Source organism: Cupressus sempervirens, chromosome 10 (assembly GCF_028749045.1).
Source record: "Cupressus sempervirens isolate cs-2001-9-10 chromosome 10, ASM2874904v1, whole genome shotgun sequence".
NCBI lineage: Eukaryota > Viridiplantae > Streptophyta > Pinopsida > Cupressales > Cupressaceae > Cupressus > Cupressus sempervirens.
In genome coordinates this window covers 22,640,290-22,655,583 of record NC_143127.1, presented here as the reverse complement: position 1 = coordinate 22,655,583, position 15,294 = coordinate 22,640,290, and the positions used below count along the sequence as shown (strand labels likewise).

Sequence of the window (15,294 nt, the reverse complement as noted above, 5' to 3'; positions counted from 1 at the left end):
TAGTAGGCAGATGTTGCATTCAGAGGTTTAATGCATGGGTGTTAGGTTGTAGTGTGCACTATAAACAAAATTAAGTTAGGGGTCATGAAATGTTGGCGATGGGAAAATTTCAGTGCTCATTTAATTTCTTTGCTAATCGGGGATTCAATGAACACAAATCATGTAAAGTTGTGGAAGTGATGAGACTTCGATTAGTGGATATTTGTGGTGATGAGACATGGATGTGATCACTTACCAGACAAATTCACAAAGCAGTCGTTACTCTATCCCTCCTCCCGCCCACAAGGGCTTCAATCACTGAAAGATGAGTTTCACTTTTCACAATATTTTTTGTTTATAATTTGCATTCGTCAAACTTTCAACCAAATCATAATCTTTTAAAACAAAGGTATAAATCAAATAGTTTTGTCAAAATTTTGACACCAAACTTAACAAACGTAAAAAATTTGACACTAAATTTTAAGTTTCATCGAAATTTTGACCTTTTTGGAATCATAAACCAAAAAAAAAGAATTTCAGAAGCCAAAATGGCCTTTGGTCGAAAATAGTTGTAAACTGTAATAGTGTTTCTCAAATGACTCTCATTGTGACAATTGTCATAAGGAGAGAGGATTCATAAGATGGAGGAATGTGACCATTTTGGGAGATGTGAGGGGCAAAGGTGTAAGGAATGTAAGGGATGTGACCATTTTGCATTTAGTTGGAGAGTGGGAGGATTTGACATAAGAGTTGAGTTGGGTTAAGATATGTGAACTCACATGATAAATGTTGTGCAAATGATTAGTATGAGATTAAACAATGATTAGGGTACAAGTGGGAGTTTATAGAGAATGCAAGTGGATCGCTTAATTAATAAGATTTAATTAATTAACTGAGGGGGCTCAATATGGGTGAAGGGGTTGGATTAAGTTTGAACCATGGGTCAAGAGTTTGGTTAGGGGTTAGACTAAGATTAAGATTAGATTGAAATTATTTAATCAAAAGTAAAATTTAGAATTAAATTGAATAAGATTATGCATCTATTTTATTTAATATAAGAAAAGAGAATTAATTAATTAAACACTATAAATTGTCAGTTTGATAAATAATTGAATTATAATTAATTTATTAACTAATAAACTAATTAAATATTTAATTAATAATACCCTGGAAAAAAAATAACTAAATTAAATTACTTAATTGTACAATCAAAATTATGTGTATACTATTATTTTATTTATCTTTATAATTTCTAACTAATCTTCACCTCTTTTACTCTTTCTCTAATATATTTAAAAAGACATCCAATTAGAAAACATGGTCTATTGAATAAACCCACGAAAAATGTGTGTATTCAATGGATACAACTCACATACACACATCCCACCATTGAAACACTTTAATTGGAGAAAAGGAAAAAGTCATTGTAATGTTAAGAGAACTTGGGATATGTGAAATTAGCTATTAAGATTAAGGGAAGAGACCTAGTAGTCATTGAGGCTAACTTTGCGCACCTAGAACTCCTAATCTGTATGTCAAAATTTACCAATTTTTAGGTGACCGAAAAGCTTAAAGCTGAAGTTTAGGCATTTCTATATTTATGAAACTTTTTGTAAAAGTCATAGAATGCGAAGTGGTCGAAGAGTGTCATTTTAAATATGTTCACCCCTCAATCGCCGCTCACAAAAAAAACCATTTTTTGCACAAATGAATTAATCAGCAACCAAGAAAGCTAAAAATTGATACATGTATGATCAGCGATTAATACATGTATTATGATTTTAAAAAGAACAATACAAATCATTAGACCTCCAATGGCTACTAAGTCTCTTCCCTCCTATACCCTTCGGGCCTTCCACAATGCCGCGTCTGGCTTGCCTGTGATAGTAGGGGAAATTGAGAAATCGCCATTAATTTGCTACGCGCAAGTGGGGAGTTTTTGAAATGTTACGAACAGCAGCCACACTAAAATGTATCTTACCGAGGGGTACGGTTGTTTTTAGCTCTACAACTCTTCTTAAATATTTTAGGGTTCACTTCGCCGTTTAGCGAATTCCGCAACGAGGCAGCCCTCTGATCACATATACCTTTGGGCAATAAATGAAGACGTAAGAAAAAAAATCCAATTTGTATCTTCCGCCGTCACTACTAGTATAAAATCTCCCAACTAAAATCCTACATTTATGAGCCTTAATTCTCTGACATGACAAAAACGCTATCGTCTGGCCTATGACGATACTCATTATAAATAATTATATGAATAATTCATTGTTCGTCTACCACGCTGTATGGACGCACGGATGACCGTACAGCTAAATTTGGAACTTGTTTTCTTTGTGCAGGCGTTTTATGGATGATCTCTTTGAGGATTCACAGTTTTTACGTCGGGATTGTCACGCTTGACCGTGAAATATTTACACGGCGGCGGATCAATCGTATCAGCCAATTTGCAAAGCCTGTATCTTTCCTCGGGAGTCGGAGCACATATATTATTATTATTATAGTATATTATATCATTACCCTGAGATTCATAAAGGCCATTCCAGTCGCACGCGTGCGTGTTAATGCATTGCTATTGGATGTGCAGTCCAGGCGAGAGTTGGAAAGAACAACTGTTGCAATCCGATCAGGGTTGTGTCTTGACTTGTTTTAGCTTTGGTTTGGTAGAAGCTGAAGAGATCGATCATGTCGTTTTATTATGCGTGCCATTGATACACTCAAACAACTTTTACACAAGTTCAAATTATACAGGTAGGGTAGAGAATTTGGAGTCACGAACATTCTGATTATTATTTTAGGTTTAATAATTGTTTTCTTTATTGTTAAATAATAATAACAACAGTTTTTTGATGAAATAAAAATGATTGAAAAGTAAAAACTTATAGCACTATGGTATATGTATGAGTCTTTTGAATAGGAGGTTTTTGGTTCGATAATAATTAATCTAGGAATTTTGAAATTTATGATTCTCAAAAATATTAAAAAAAGAATGGTCTAAAAAAATGTAATTCAATAATTAGAATATGTTTCTCTAAATATTAACATCTATGTTGCGATGACAAAGTGTATAAAAGTCCACTTAAGCAACAAGAGCAACTCCAATAGGAGGTAGATGATATCAATTATCAAATTGACTTCATACAATAGTGCAGCATGAGGTAATGTCAAGCACATACCAATGGCCTCGTACCCCACAAAAGGCCACCCAAAAATGATGCCCCTAAGGGGAGGCAATGTAAGGTGACTTTGAGATGAGTTTATAGGACTAGTAGAGTTATGAGAAGGAGCCTTTGATTTGGGAGATTAGGAGTGCCAAACAAGAAACTATGGCCTCAATGTACACTACAAGGCAATGAATGGTCACAAGAACTCTTGATAGTGTATGGGGCATTGCTCTACTGACCAAGTAACCTATTGAGGTGAGCCGTCTCTAGAGCCACCATAATGGCCTACACATGAATATGCAACATTATATTAGAACAAATAGTAATTTTAGCATAACCAAAACATTTGTATCAAGTAAACAAGAAGAAAAAAACTATAGAATTTATATCTTTTCATAGGAAGGATAGAAAATTCACAGTAAAAGGGTGCTAAATTTGAGTATACTTGAAAGTGATGCAAGCTCAATGTCCCAAAAGAGTCATGTGTCGAGAAAAAAGTCATTGAAAGAAACACCAAAACTCGACAACAACAAATTGGATCTTACCCTTTCCTTCTCCTCACTAGAGTGTATCCCTAGAAGACCCTTATGATAAACTTTGTTTGGTTGAATCATACACACATAAATATTGCTCATTTCTAGAAGATGTGAGAAGTGGTTTTTTAATTTCTTTATATACTTATGTTCATCATAATTAGGCCTCAAAGATCACATTTATAATAATAATACTTGACCTCCTTAGGTTGATCATTTTTTTATGAAGATGCTTTAACTACCTTTGAAGTAGACAATTGTTATATTTTTTCTCGTAATTGCTTTTGGTTCATATCTTGCTTAGTAAACTCCTTATGTTCTTTTGGGCCTTGATTTATAGCGAGGGCATGTGAATTAGACAATTTCATTGTATTCATTAGAACCAATCATCCTACTCCCTAGTGTATGCTACAACAAATTCAACAAGAGAGGGTATTCTTTATGTAGAACCCATGACATATTTTGTAGCATAAAATGTAGAAATAAAAACAAAAAAGTTTTTGAGTAAATATGAAATAATGTTCAAGGTCAATTTCTTATCATCCTTCACGATTCCACAATGTTCTCATTGCAATATTAAAAATTTGAATTTTGTTCAAGAAAGAAAAAGATCAATGGTGTCAAAATCAAGAGATTCAACCCTATGGGTTAATTCTCTATTTCATGACCTCTTAGCTCATCCTATTTATGAAAGAGTATTTCCAAGGTAGTGGACATTCGAATTGGTTTAGTGATAAATTCAATATGAAAAAGAATGTTAAGAGACTAACATACGCAAAATCAATGGGAGAAAAATGGACAAGAAAGCAATGGCAACCATAATTTTTACCTCTAAGCAATGTGTTGTTCTATGTTACCACAAATAAGACAAGAGGTGATCTTTGAGATAATATATCCAACATAAATGAAGATGACATTAATGCTCTTACTCTTAAGTAAGGGGGTCTATAACAAATGTTTGGCCATTAGATTCAAGTGCATCATTTAAAGCCACTTTGTGCAAGGAGTAATTTTAAAAATTCAAAGAGATAATTTTGTAAGGTTTATCTTGGTGATGATAAATCTTGTGATACTGTGAACGGAGAATACTTTGTGGAAATTTGCAAATGGAAATTGATGGTTATTATGAGATGTTCGATATGACCCTCAACTTGTAAATAATTTGATTTCATCTAAGCAATTAGACTAAAAAATGTACATGCACTTTCGATTTCAAAAGATGTTAAGACAATTTGATTTCATCTAAGCAATTAGACTCAAAAATGTAGATTCACGTTCAATTTCAAAAGATGTTCAAGTGTCAAAAGACAACTTGATAAGTACAAGAAGAAACAAATCAAGCATCTTCTATATGCTAGAGATCAACTTTGAGGTGGGAGTTGCAAAGGTGTTATTGACAATGGCTAACAAGCTTTGGCAAAAGAGGGTTTTGTTCAACATGAAAACTTTGTATCATTTTACAAAGGCATAGAGTTGCAAGGCATTATTGATTATAATCTGTTCAATTTGCTAGATAATAATATTGGGCTCTCTGTTACAAAAACATAGCCCAAATTTGGGTGAGCCACATTAAATTCTTTGTCTTCTCCTTTTAATTTTCCTTGTATTTCACATCTCTATTTTATTGATCAAATCTAGATTTAACTATTCAATATCTATCATCTAACCATAACAAGTAGTATCAAGGAAGGTTGTATTAAATTAGTCTTTTCAAGATCTAACAATTGAATGGGAGTTTTGCAACTGCACGAGTATAATAGTTAGAAGAGACATAATCTAACATTTGGTTACATAGAGTTGACTTACAATTGGTAGGTCTACTTTATCATTTTTATAAATGATTACATAAGGAAGAACTAGGTTTATATGTGACGTTCACAATTTACAATATTGTTAGACATTAAAAGTTTCAAAGCATTTTTTTGAAAACCAATGTAGTAATAGACATTTCAACATATGTTCTTCATAATCTGCATAATTTGTGGTGCAAAATAATAATAATAATTTGTACTTATAATCAAATAGGCTTTCACAAATTTGAGCAAAAAATAAATTTGACAATTGTCTGTTTTTTATATGGTTGTTGAAGAGTTTAGCTGGTACCCTTTGTCAAAAGGTTGAAGCTCAATTGATATAATTAGCAAGGATGACAAGGGAAGAGACCCAATAGCTACCCAAGCTAAGACTTTCTTCATGCACCTACATCTTCCTAAATTATAAGTCAAATTATGTCAATTTTCTCAATGTACCCCCATAGCTGGCTCGAGCTTAAAACTATACTTTCACCATTTGGGCATTAACAGATCTCTTTGTAGAAGTCATGGAGTCGCAAAGTGTTCAAAAGTGTTATTTTAAAACACTCGCACAATTCCTGTTATGTTCACCCACCAGTCACTCACCAATAAACACCAAAAACAAAAAAAAATTGTGCTAATAGTCATAATAAAATGTCCCAATAGCAGAGCACAAATGGGTCAATAGCAAACCAAAAAAGCTACTTTTATTACGTGCAGTAGACCCCTAACACCCCTAACAGCTACTGGATCTCTTCCCCTAGTATGTAGTATAAACAGAGATGCATGCTGCCCTGTTTCCGTTAAAAAATGTCATGTTTTTTAGCACAACCAATTAACACTGAATTTGAACAAACAATTATAAAAAGAGCCCGGACCATGCTCTCATAGTGCATGTTATGGTTTAGAAGTATTAGATACAGGTTGTGGATAATGTTGTGTTTTACTTTTCTTAACAGAGAAGATAATGCTCTGAAATGAATTCGAAATACGGTGCTTTTGTAGATACAGAAAAGAGAAATCTGGCTTACAGCTTTGGAATCCTATTCATAACAAGTGACTTGTAGCAGAAATCAATAAAAAATGTAATGGCTGCTTTGCTTATCATGAGACGTTTGCAAAAGAATATTTTTCTAAGAATGAAGAGCGTGAATGATGTGGCACTATTCATTCTTAGAAAAGATACATGGCTTGTTGGAAAATATTGATGTTTAATTAATATGCTGTTTAATATTTTGGATCAGTATGTAGAAATATAGATGTATAGATGTTAAATTAATATGCTGTTTCAGGAATTGATTGTTGTATAGATGTTAAATTAAGTTTTTCCATCAATATTTTAGATCTCATGAAGTGTCTACATCCATCGTCTGAATGTAGAATTTTCTTTTCTGATGATGGATCAGAAAATATCATCAGAAAGTGCGGGTGATCTGAATGTCATGAAAAAACATAAAACAATCCAATATAGAAGCAGCATACCAAATATCTAATAGAATGTTGAAATCTACTTTCTAAATCTAGATGCTGATACACTGTAGCGACGCAGGCAACTAATTTAGATATTTGAGAAGACAGATCTTATGATGCACAGAACCATCTTGAGGCTGAGCTTGTAGATGACCCTAAATGTTTGCTATGTGGTATTCTCTATGAAAGTGGTAAGAATAAAGGCAGATCATTTCTTCGAATCATGGGCAGATTATGGTTGGACCTGTATAGAATCTTCAAATCAATGGAGACAATCTGTGTATGGGATATGTAGAGGAGGATGTCTGGAACATGGTTTTAAAAAATTAGTGACCGACTCATTGGTGAAGTAGGAGTCGTCGTCATTGGTTAAATAACAACTGAAAGGATGCTATGAACACATTGAACAGAAGACAGATGATTTGGATTCCTGCCTTGTCAATGAAGTGCAAACTACTGGAAGGACTGATTTTTTAATTGATGGCAAATGCTCGAATCAAAAGATAAATGAGGCTCGTGCTGCATATAAGCAAAACTGAAGCTTATGTTAGAACCCAACGCAGTAACTGTATGCCTATAGACACATTGGAAGATGAATCAACGAGTTTTTATTGCGCACATTATATAGATTAAGATGGTGCAGATGATCAAGTCCCCATGAGCATCCTTCATGCTCTCCTTTAACTTGAGTTTCTCGAGCCTAAAGTAGGCTAATCATAGAATGAAATTCCATCGCCACAAAATCCAGGGCACCTACTAATCAATGAATTCTCTACATTGATTAATGTCTAAAGATGAAGATGCAATTTGAACTTGCACTGAATAAATGACAGCGTAGGAGGCGATTTCTGCCTTGGAATCATTAAGAACTGCAATCCAACAAACTAAAACATCGACCCCTACCCTAAGACTCATCTGAAACGAAAACTTATGTTGACATTTACAGAACTATGATTTTCATCCGACTTCAGATGAAACTCTGTACAATCAACTTTTAGTTGTTTGAGGCATCAACATTCTACTTTTTCGCTGTCAAAGTCTACAACAGGTGCTACATTCAGCTTGGGCCTATAATATGTAACAATCTTAGGCTTGTGATAGCTAAAGTTGTCACTTTGACCTTGCCAGTAGCTACGATGGTAGTTACCAGGCCTCAATCTGTATTGATAACTGTGATCGAAAGTTGGATTATAGGAATAGGAGGAATGGCGGCTGTCAGGTGAAAATCTGTTCTTGTTCTGTCCGCAGTATTCAGATAGCCTCTCCATCTTGCTGCAGTTTTCAGATTGCTTACGATCACCAATTACTTTGGCAAGCGTAACAACCTCCCCATCGCGAGGAGGATCGAACACCAATGGCAAATAGTCGTCTGTCTCGCACTCAAACTTTGTGTTTTTGAAGTGTTCTTCCAGTAAGCTTCGGCCCTGTATTGAAACCACCACAAACTATGTCAGACACATCATACCCACTAAACATTGGGGGAACGATGCTGATAAGAAAACAGAATCGGAGATAAAGAAGTTTACGCTATGGACAAAACAGAAATGGATATCAGAAGTTTATGCACCTGAACCCTCGCATATGTGATTTCGCAAATCTTTTTGGAGTTGTACACGGCCCAATGGCGGCCATGGAAATCTTTATAGAGCTTCCATGTCGCCGAAGCAGATGTGAAATTTACAAACGCGTATCCCAGATTGCATTTGTTTCTACATTAGGAAAAATATACCTAAATTAGCATAGTGTAACCCACTAATTTGACATTAACAACTCCAAAGAGATACAGTGCTAGCTTAATCTTGATCGTACTTGAAATCAATAGGAAGGTACACGAAGTCGTAGGCCGAGCGAGGTTCATCTGCATTCACGATGCATTGGTTCCACATCATACAGTGACTGTCTAGCATTTCCAAGAGCATTTCATGACTGCAAAAATGGACATAACCAAATCATCAGCCTGCATCGCTGTTCAGAAATTAAAACTGATTTTAGGATTACCCCTTCTTGACTACTGGATAATACATATCACTTGCACACTGATAGTGATGGTACGCACAGAAAGTACACAAAATCTCCCTTTCTAGACTTATCGGCAATACGATCATCATAGAATAAAGTAAAGGGATTGAGCGACTAACTCGTATTGGTTTGGAATGTTTTTGATCATGACAGTCGTCCTAGCCTCTTCGCCATTCAATTTCGCTTGCGTCTCATCAAAGGCGAATTCGGGTTTGCTTTCCTCTCTCTTCCAGATCTTTGAGGCGGCGTCTCCTGCATTGACAAATTCACTTTCACGGCCTCGGCCTCTCTTCATTATATTCACAAATCGAGATCTGTTGCTCCTGCCGGGAATTTCATCACTGGGAAAAACACCTGCTCGGTAACAAAACAAAAAGGACTTAATGATTCTGAATCGGCTTAACATTCATCTGTCAGAACAGCGAAGAAATGAACACAACAAACACTTGCCTCTATCGCAGGTGAAATCAGTTTTATCTTTTTTTGGCCGTCGGTAGTGACGAGGTGGGATATTTGGAATGAAATTCGCAGAGCCTTTGCGAGTCCTACCATTCGGACGACTGAAATGGATCTTCACTAGTTCTGAGCCGAATACCTTACAGTCTAGCTCATTTCGAGCTCGTTCTGCCTCTCTTATATTAAAAAATTCGACAAACTTTGTTCGACCGTTGAATGGTGTCACCCTCACCTCTTTCACGGCTCCTGCGTTCAAACAATCACTTTCAAAATAGAGGAAAAAAAAACACTTCCATAATTCATAGGATTCCTAAATTTACTCGAGCCAGAGACGGATTTAAGTGCAAGGTACTACTATTTCTGAAAATTTAGTAACTTAACATCATCTTGAACAACCTGTAAGACGCTAAAAAGAAAAAACCCTAATTTAAACATAATTTATCAGTCCTACAAGATATAAACACTGACGAACAATTTGTCAGGGTACATACCATAGCGCTGGAAGACGGATACAATATCTTCATCGGAGATGGTTGCATCGACATTGAAGATGACTAGCGTACCTTGGTTTTCGGCAGTGGGCTCTGCATATTCGGCCCAAATGGGTTTCCCATCCATGAATCTCCGAAAAGTAGGCGGCTGTTGCAATGCTTCGTGTTCCCGCGTTTCTGTAAGCATTGTATACTGGTGCCTTATATCAGAAAACGCCTGGCTAGCATCCCTAAGGTCATAGAAATCTACTCTCACCAAGCCCTCGTGCTTTGACTCAAGATGAAGCGCTCTAATCGGCCCCCACGCCATTAATTTCTGTTGAATCTGATGATCGCTGAGCTCGGTAGGAACCAGGCTCAGAAGAAGGCTGCGAGACTCGTACTCCCGCCGCCTGCCCGAGACCTGTGTAGCGGCCATAGCTGAATCGGGTTGTGAACAAGGAGAAGATTGAGAAATCATATTGGCACAAGGGAAATGAGTATTCACTACAGGAATCGGAAGAGGGCTGCACATTACAGGAATCTCTGGTGAGCGCCATACTACAGATGCAGGAGGAGGAGGAGGAGGCGGCGGTGCAATGGGCATCAAGCAGTTCATCTGAATGTGGGGCGCAGTGTAAATGTTATATGTAATGGGCGGGGATATGAATTCTCTGATAACAGGGAGATTGAATGGAGGAAAAGGATAAGGGATCCCGTAAAGCGGCTGCGATGGAGTGAACTCCTGGGCACATGGGTTCAAAGACCGCACCATTTTTGCATGAAAACTTTGAACACCCGTTTCCTCAGCCTGCGAATTTCCCTTGGCCGCCATGACTTCGCCGCCACCGCACATGACCGCTAGCTTGCTAACCGTATTACAGTCCCCAAGACAAAAGCTAAGAGTCTTGTGCTCCGCAATATAGAAGGGGGGAAACCAGCAAGTGCTTGAAACTCTACTTGGAATGTGAATGTCTTTGAGGTCTGGAAGAAACGCATGGGTTTTATGGGGGTATGAATGGGAATGGAGATCGGTTTCCCCACTATGGCGGCCGATGGCCTAACAAAAGATAGGTGCGAGTACCGAGAAGAAGCCGTGCAGGTGTGTCGATGGAGGGAAAGGAGGGAAAAGGTTTATGTAGGCATTTTGCGTATGACGATTCGGGTGATGATTGCCCCTGAGAGGGAGTGGGGCAGTGGCAAAGTGGGAAAGCGGCAGCCAAGTCTTTTTCGGTTCCATTTATGTTGGTCTCTCTCTGGAAGTGTGCTCAATGTACGGAACGCCGTCGAATGGCCGTCCACCATTAAATGAGACGAGACTCTTGGCTATGCCATTGCCAGCTTCGTTTTTTTCAAGTGGTTATCCCTCCCTTGATTCATCCATCCCATGTAGTATGGTTAAGGATGAGTTTGATATTTTTGAGTCTTTGTATAGCTTCGGCAAAGATTAAATTCCTGCGACTCCTACTTTCAGCTACATCAAATATAAGGATGTTCCATTTGTTCACATTTGTGACTTCGTCTTCTTAGTGTATGATTTGTAGTGGAAATAGTGGTCTGAAGATTTGATTCAACAATAGGGGAAGCAAGCCAATAATCACTCATGTTTGAATGATCGTTATCTATTTTCTTCAAAAAGAGGTCACAAGTTCAGCATGGTCATGTTTGAATGATCGTTATTATTTTGTTATTTTCTCCCTTGCTTTAATGATGGTCGTCCAGCATTAAATGAGACGAGACTCTTGGCTATGCTCTTGCCAGCTTCTTTTTTTCAAGTGGTTATCCCTCCCTTGATTCATCCATCCCATGTCGTATGGTTATGGATGAGTTTGATATTTTTAAGTCTTTGTATAGCTTCAGCAAAGATTAAATTCTTGTGACTCCTACTTTCAGCTACATCAAATATAAGGATGTTCCATTTGCTCACATTTGTGACTTCATCTTCTTAGTGTATAATTTGTACTGGAAATAGTGGTCTGAAGATTTGATTCAACAATAGGGGAAGCAAGCCAATAATCACTCATGTTTGAATGATCGTTATCTATTTTCTTCAAAGAGAGGTCACAAGTTCAAATCTCACTGGGGTAGGATATCTACGTCTCATTTGTAGTGTAATTAGGTACCTCCCGAAAAGGAGTACCCCCTTTCCTTTCCTTCCCTTTTCAATTAGTGTTCATAAAAAGCCCCAAAAATGATAGCATGTGTACTAATAGCTTATCACACGTACTAAGAGTTGATTATTTTTAGTTTTCTTGGTTATTGAGTGGTCTATTTGTGCAAAAGTACTATTTTTTTGGTGAGCAGTTGTTAGGGGGTGAACATAACAGGTTCCGGATGAACGTTTTAAAAATGGCACTTTTAGACCACCTCGCACTCTACGAGTTCTACAGAGAGCTCTATAAATATGGGAAAACCAAAAGGTTTAAGCTCTTCACTCACTTATGAAGGTTTGCCAAAAAAATCAACAAATTTTGACATACGGGATTAGGAACTGTAGGTGTGCAAAGTTAGCCTCAACAACTACTAACTCGTCTCGCCTAGTTTCACCACTTTTCTAATTGAAGGAACCTATGGGAAATACATTAACTTTTGGCTCCAATTTACGTGATTCTACCATTAAAATCTTTTTAGACCTATAATCCTTTGTGTTGTGTTGAGTAATTGAATATCAAACCATGTGTTGGCATACTTAAGTTTTTTTTCATGCTTGTGTCCCATGTTGTCAGTCTTTTTTTCATGCATGTGTCTCATGTTGTCGATTTAGAGGTGGGCTTATTGGTGGTAGTTTGTTTTCCTCAGAACATGTTGTTATTTTCTCCCTTGCTTTATTATTGATAAAATAATCCTTCTTTCCTTTTTGTTTAAACTTCTCAATTTTTTTGGCATATTTATAAGCAATACTCAATTCTCAACTTTTGGCTCCACTTTACGTGATTCTACCATTAAATCTTTGTAGACGTATAATCCTTTGTGTTGTGTTAATAATTGAATATCAAACCATGTGTTGCTATACTTAAGATTTTTTTCATGCTTGTGTCCCATGTTGTCAATCTTTTTTTCATGCTTGTGTCCCATGTTGTCAATCTTTTTTTCATGCAAGTGTCCCATGTTGTTGATTTAGAGGTGGGCTTATTAGTGGTAGTTTGTTTTCCTGAGAACTTCTTGTTATTTTCTCCCTTGATTTATTATTGTTAAAATAATCCTTCTTTCTTTCTTGTTTAAATTTCTCAATTTTTGTGGCATATTTATAAGCAATTCTCAATTCTTTGTGGCGTGTTGATTAATAGAATATCAAATCATGTGTTGGCATATGTAAAAAAAATCATGCTTGTGTCCCATCTCGTCAGTCTTTTTTTCATGCATGTGTCCCATGTTGTCGATTTAGAGGTGGGCTTATTGGTGGTAGTTTGTTTTCTTGAGAACTTGTTGCTATTTTCTCCCTTAGATTTATTATTGATAAAATAATCCTTCTTTCCTTTTTGTTTAAACTTCTCAATTTTTATGGCATATTTATAAGCAATTCTCAATGTTTCAATGTTTACGGATATCTTTGTTTGAATGCATCTATGTGACCCACTATAGTATTTCAACGCACAATGCTTTTATGAGCCCTGGATACCAAGATTTTATAATAAAGCATAAAACTTGTTGGTATTAATCTTGCACTATTTGGTGTTTCTTTTATTGCGGTAGTTTCCATTTCATGCATATTTCCTCATATGTTTCTTCAAAATTAACAAGTTTGATGAATTCTAAAAAGTCTCCCATGTAAGATTATCATCCATTCCTCCATCTAATTTTGTATCTTCATCTAATATAGGGTTGGTTTTCTTTGAGGTATTTTTTCCTTCTGATGATTGTTTCACATGTGCTTCAGTTTTAAGAAGGGCGCATGTTATCGTCTTAGAATTTGAAAGGATATTCACAAAAAAAATACCTTTCCAATTTTCTTAACCATTCATCCACTAAGTCTACGTTAATTTTACCTTCAAATTATGGGTTATCAAGATTGACCTATACCTTTACTAGGGTGTGACTATTGAATGGATTTCCTTCTATGTTTGGTGTTCCATTGTATTGAAGAATATAGGAGAATTGTACATCATCATCTCTTCCCATTGTTTTCCCTTTGTTTTCTTTGGGATTTTTTCATCATAGATTTTATAGTGTTTACATTTGATTTTGACATCTTTGATTGACTATTCCTCAATGCAAAATAATTTATTAGATTATGTTTCTTGAATCCTAGTCTTTCATAACTCAACTATGTATAATGCAACATATAAGAGCATACCTACTCTAATACTATTGATTTGAATTTGAGAGGGAATTCATTGAAACAATAAAAAATAAGTGAAAACCTATAAGTAGTATGAAAATCTTGAACAATAGCATAAACTCAAAAATAGTAGTTGTTTGTATCAAAAGTGATGCAGGGAAATTTCCCCTCTTCAAAATATGGTTTTATTTATGTTTTACTAGTATGGTTTTGTTATAGTCTAGTAGTTTTCTATATATATATAGTTGTGTTGTTTTGGTTACAGCCCCCTAATATCTCTATTCTATAAATTTTTATTGCCATTGGATTAGAAAGAACAATAGCATGCCACTGTAATGCTGAAAAACTAGTATGCTATGAACATTAAGAGTAATTTTAACATTCACAAACTAAATTCAAGCAACACTTATGGTAAGACGAAGGCAAAACACCATGGGGAAGGCATACCAAAAAATGGTAAGCTCTTCAAAGTGTGCCCTACCATGACTTTGATATGTCCAATGATGGGGGATGTGTGCTCACGGTGTACTCAAGCTTCAAACAGTAGGTGGTCAATCGTGGAGATGGGTGAAGGATTCAACAATGGAAGTGAAGATGTATTTTAACATGGTAAGGGTGTAAATGGATATGTTGTAGTGGTTAGTGGGGCATTATAAGTTTGCATGAAAGTTGATATGGATTGTGAGAGGGAAGGGTTTGATTTATAGGCCAAGGGGTAGTGAGATGGAGGGTCAAGATGTAAGGATGGAAGAATGGTGAGGGAGGGCTAGGATGCTCTGAAAGGGAAGCATGTGGATTTTGCTTGTTTGGAGCCAATCAAGGAGTGACACTTGTCACAAGGAGGATGAGTGTGAGGGGATGGGAAAAATGGATGGTCAAAGGGAGTTTGAGGGAGGAGGAGTGTGTAAGAGGGATGCAAGAGGCATTTAAGGGCATTTACGACATGTAAGAGCCATTAATGCTCTTGGATATGAATGGAAGAGGATAAGGGAGACCATTGACTTTGGCTTGGGTTAGCAAATCTTAACCCTTGCTTAAAGTCGTGCACATGTTTAGGAGGGGCATTAGGCTTAGCTTAGAAATTAGGTTAGGAGGTAAGTGACTTAACTTTGATGGGATGGGTGGTTTAGT

At 36.4% G+C, this 15,294-nt stretch overlaps 1 protein-coding gene across 1 annotated transcript; it reads right to left on the bottom strand.

Annotated features, from left to right (window-relative positions):
* Positions 1-7,695: 7,695 nt before the first annotated feature.
* LOC149532373 (protein terminal ear1 homolog) lies at positions 7,696-10,740 on the bottom strand. Its single transcript, XM_089805704.1, has 7 exons — positions 9,906-10,740; positions 9,399-9,660; positions 9,078-9,299; positions 8,749-8,865; positions 8,507-8,648; positions 7,962-8,363; positions 7,696-7,854 (listed from the first exon to the last, which is right to left on the bottom strand). The coding sequence occupies exons 1-7, from the start codon at positions 10,738-10,740 to the stop codon at positions 7,696-7,698; spliced, it is 2,139 nt and encodes a 712-aa protein (XP_089661830.1).
* Between the last annotated feature and the right edge of the window lie 4,554 nt (positions 10,741-15,294).

What these genes read in the sequence shown, in the direction of transcription:
- LOC149532373 (XM_089805704.1), bottom strand. Translation starts at nt 10,740, where the DNA reads ATGTGCGGTGGCGGCGAAGTCATGGCGGCCAAGGGAAATTCGCAGGCT. An exon ending in TACCTTCCTATTGATTTCAA is followed by an intron (nt 8,649 to 8,748) that starts GTACGATCAAGA and finishes TTCCTAATGTAG; the next exon opens with AAACAAATGCAATCTGGGAT. An exon ending in TAGACTTTGACAGCGAAAAA is followed by an intron (nt 7,855 to 7,961) that starts GTAGAATGTTGA and finishes TTTTCGTTTCAG; the next exon opens with ATGAGTCTTAGGGTAGGGGT.